Source organism: Marmota marmota, unplaced genomic scaffold (genome assembly GCF_001458135.2).
Source record: "Marmota marmota marmota unplaced genomic scaffold, marMar, whole genome shotgun sequence".
NCBI classification, from domain to species: domain Eukaryota; kingdom Metazoa; phylum Chordata; class Mammalia; order Rodentia; family Sciuridae; genus Marmota; species Marmota marmota.
This window is the reverse complement of record NW_026000082.1, coordinates 15,048,966-15,051,596: the sequence shown is the minus strand read 5'-3', so window position 1 is coordinate 15,051,596 and position 2,631 is coordinate 15,048,966. Positions and strand designations below refer to the sequence as shown.

General features: G+C 56.6%; 1 protein-coding gene across 1 annotated transcript in view; it reads right to left on the bottom strand.

The window, feature by feature from the left end:
• Dmrta2 (DMRT like family A2) overlaps positions 1-119 on the bottom strand; it is a 4,934-nt gene extending 4,815 nt beyond the window's left edge. Inside the window, exon 1 of the mRNA XM_048816308.1 lies at positions 5-119. Coding sequence (XP_048672265.1) covers positions 5-114 — 110 coding nt within the window. The 5' untranslated portion in view covers positions 115-119. The remainder of the gene's footprint in view (positions 1-4) is intronic.
• Between the last annotated feature and the right edge of the window lie 2,512 nt (positions 120-2,631).

Here is a 2,631-nt window from a genome sequence, read left to right as displayed (position 1 = left end):
CCGCTCGGCCGCAGCCGCAGCCACCGACGCCACTGATGCCACGGGTGGTCCCGTCGCTGTCGCCGCCGCGGTCGCCGCGCCGGGCACGGTGGGCAGCTCCGAACGCAGCTCCATGGCACGACCTGACGTGGAAGAAGATGGGAAAGTGGAAGAGACCTGCTTAAGGAAAGCGCCGTGTGCTAGACTAAAGCACAGTCTCCAAGAACCAAAGTTTAGAAAGAGAAACCTTGGTGGTGGAAGTTTGGCTCGTGGTCTCCAAATTGCTAGGAGGGTTCTGCATTAGGAAGCTCCGAGTAAATCTGAGCTTCCACAACGCATTCCCATGAGCTGCTCTTATATCTGATTTATTACACGCCTGGGGTAAGATTTTGTTAGAATCAGTGATTCCTCCGGAAAAAAAGCAAAAAGACATAAAGTTTGGAAGTCACTGGTTCAGATATATGTAAGGAGAGTTTTTAAAAGACAATATTATTCCCCAAAACTTAGGTTAATTGGGGTGAGATGGGAAGAGTGAAATGTTTGCATTACGGGAGTCAGATTACAGAGCAAATTTTGGACCAACAAGCTCATGCCAGAGGCAAAACAGGAAAACCCAGAATACAATGTGCAGTTTGGTGGAAGGGTGAAGAGGAGAGGAATGTCCAGGTGCGGAGTTGGGCAGAGAGGGCCTGACTTTGCTTGTTTGTTTTTTTATTTGTTTGTTGTTAATGTGGGGCAGGAGAGTTGGAGGTGAAATTGAAAACAGAAATAGTTTCGCATTAATAGTAGAGTGCGGGCTAAGAAACAAACTCTAGAGTAAAGTTAGGCCTGTGGCCTTAGGACATTTAAAGGTATGATTCCATGGTGCCCGGTCTCCAGAAAGTGAGAGAGAAAATGGGTGTGGAGCTGAGTTTAGTAGACTTGAGAAAATCCAGCAGAAGAAACTTTCTTCGGGGAGGCAAACCGAGCCCAAACGGGGTTTGAGGGGCAAGGAAAACATCGACAAACAGCTGATAGAGGTGCCTGAGTCCCAGGGTCCGCAGCGCGACACCCGAAACAGGTAAGAAAAAAACCTAGGCAAAGGCTAGTGGTGGGTATTGGGCAAAACTGTGGCGCAGTTTTTAGCCTTGCAGCCTGGAGTAGGAAGAAGTATCCGGAGAAAAGTTAGGTATTGCTGAGGGGGATCTATTTAGCTGACCACCTTACACCGCCCTCCCCACCCCTCACAGTTTGGGTACAGACACGCCCTCCTTATCCTGGGGCCCCACGGGACCCCGCTAGAGCGCAGATTCCCGCCTTCAGCCTCCCAGTTGGGTTCCGGGGACTTGGATGGCCCAGCAGGCCGCAACGAGGCAGGGGACTTGCCTCCGAAACTGGCCATGAAAGGACACAGGAGTCCCACCTGCGCCGGAGTCCCAGAAGGCCCAAGCAGGCCCAGTTTCTAGGTTCCGCCGCGGCTTTCTCTGCCGGGACTCCCCTCCCTCTTGTCCCAACGAGAGCCCAGGACAGATCCTGGTGTCTCCGACCGAGAATCCCAAACCTCCTCCCTGTACGCGGGTGCTCTGTTTCCGCAGACCCTCAGGCCGCGCAGTCCCTGAGGCCCGCTAGACCTGGGCCTTCTCAACAGGGGCCGAAAGCCAGGTCGCCTCCCCTGCTCTCCCGGCTGCCCTCAACTACCTGCCTTGGGCTCCGGGATCCTCCTCCTCCGCTGGCGCTGCACGCGCCTCCCAGCTCTGCTCGTGACGCTTGCACTCTTGGCCTCTTCCCCTTGCCCCCGGTGCCCCCGGTCCCTGATCTGACCACGTCACCCTCCTTCAGTCACCATGTCCGAACTTCCGGACCCCCTCAGCAAGCAGCGCAGTCCAACCCTCACGTCGGAAATCGGGGCCGGGGACCCGATTTGGGGCCGGTTGGTTGGAACCCGCGACCAAGCTCTCGCCGTGCCAGGTCCCCTCGCGGTGCGCGCGGGACGCTGCGCTCAGCCGGGGCCCAGTTGCCCGGCGCTGCCAGACTCTCAATGAGCCTCTCGCCCGCTCTATTGTTGCTCCTTAGGGCTCCATTAGACAGAATTGGACAACAATGTGGCGCCTGCCATTGGCCAGGGGAGGCAGACAGCGCTCTGATTGGCCGGGCCCGCGCCCGGGGAGCCCCTCATTCTACTGTGTCCGAAAGATTCGAAACTCCAAAAGCTCTACTGTGTGCCTCGAGGAGGGGAGGGGGCGCGCCAGGGAAGGAGTGGAAAAAAGTGGGCGAGGAGGAGCGTTGAAAATATCGTGACAAGAAGTTTCCGTGCGCCCAAGAGCGTGTGAATTGCTCCTAATTACCGTGTCCGGTGTGACTCTACGTAGACGTGTGTAACCCCTCGGCTTCTGGGGCGCCGGCTAGGCTGCGCCACTCTCACTGGCCGGGGGCGCTTGGCAAGGCCGAGCTTCCCGAGTGGCCCTGGCGGCCTAGGGCGGGATGGGGGCATATGACAATTCAATTACCGCGGTCGGGTGGGAGTAGAACGGGGGCTCGGGTGCGGGCAAGGGAGGGTGATCATGGCATAAATGCCAAGGCAATGATTCCTGTCTTCTTCGACTCTGATTCGGCTTGCTCCCAAGTCCAACGCGTTTGTGGTAGTTGGGGAGTGTTTTGGGTTTTTTTTTTTTT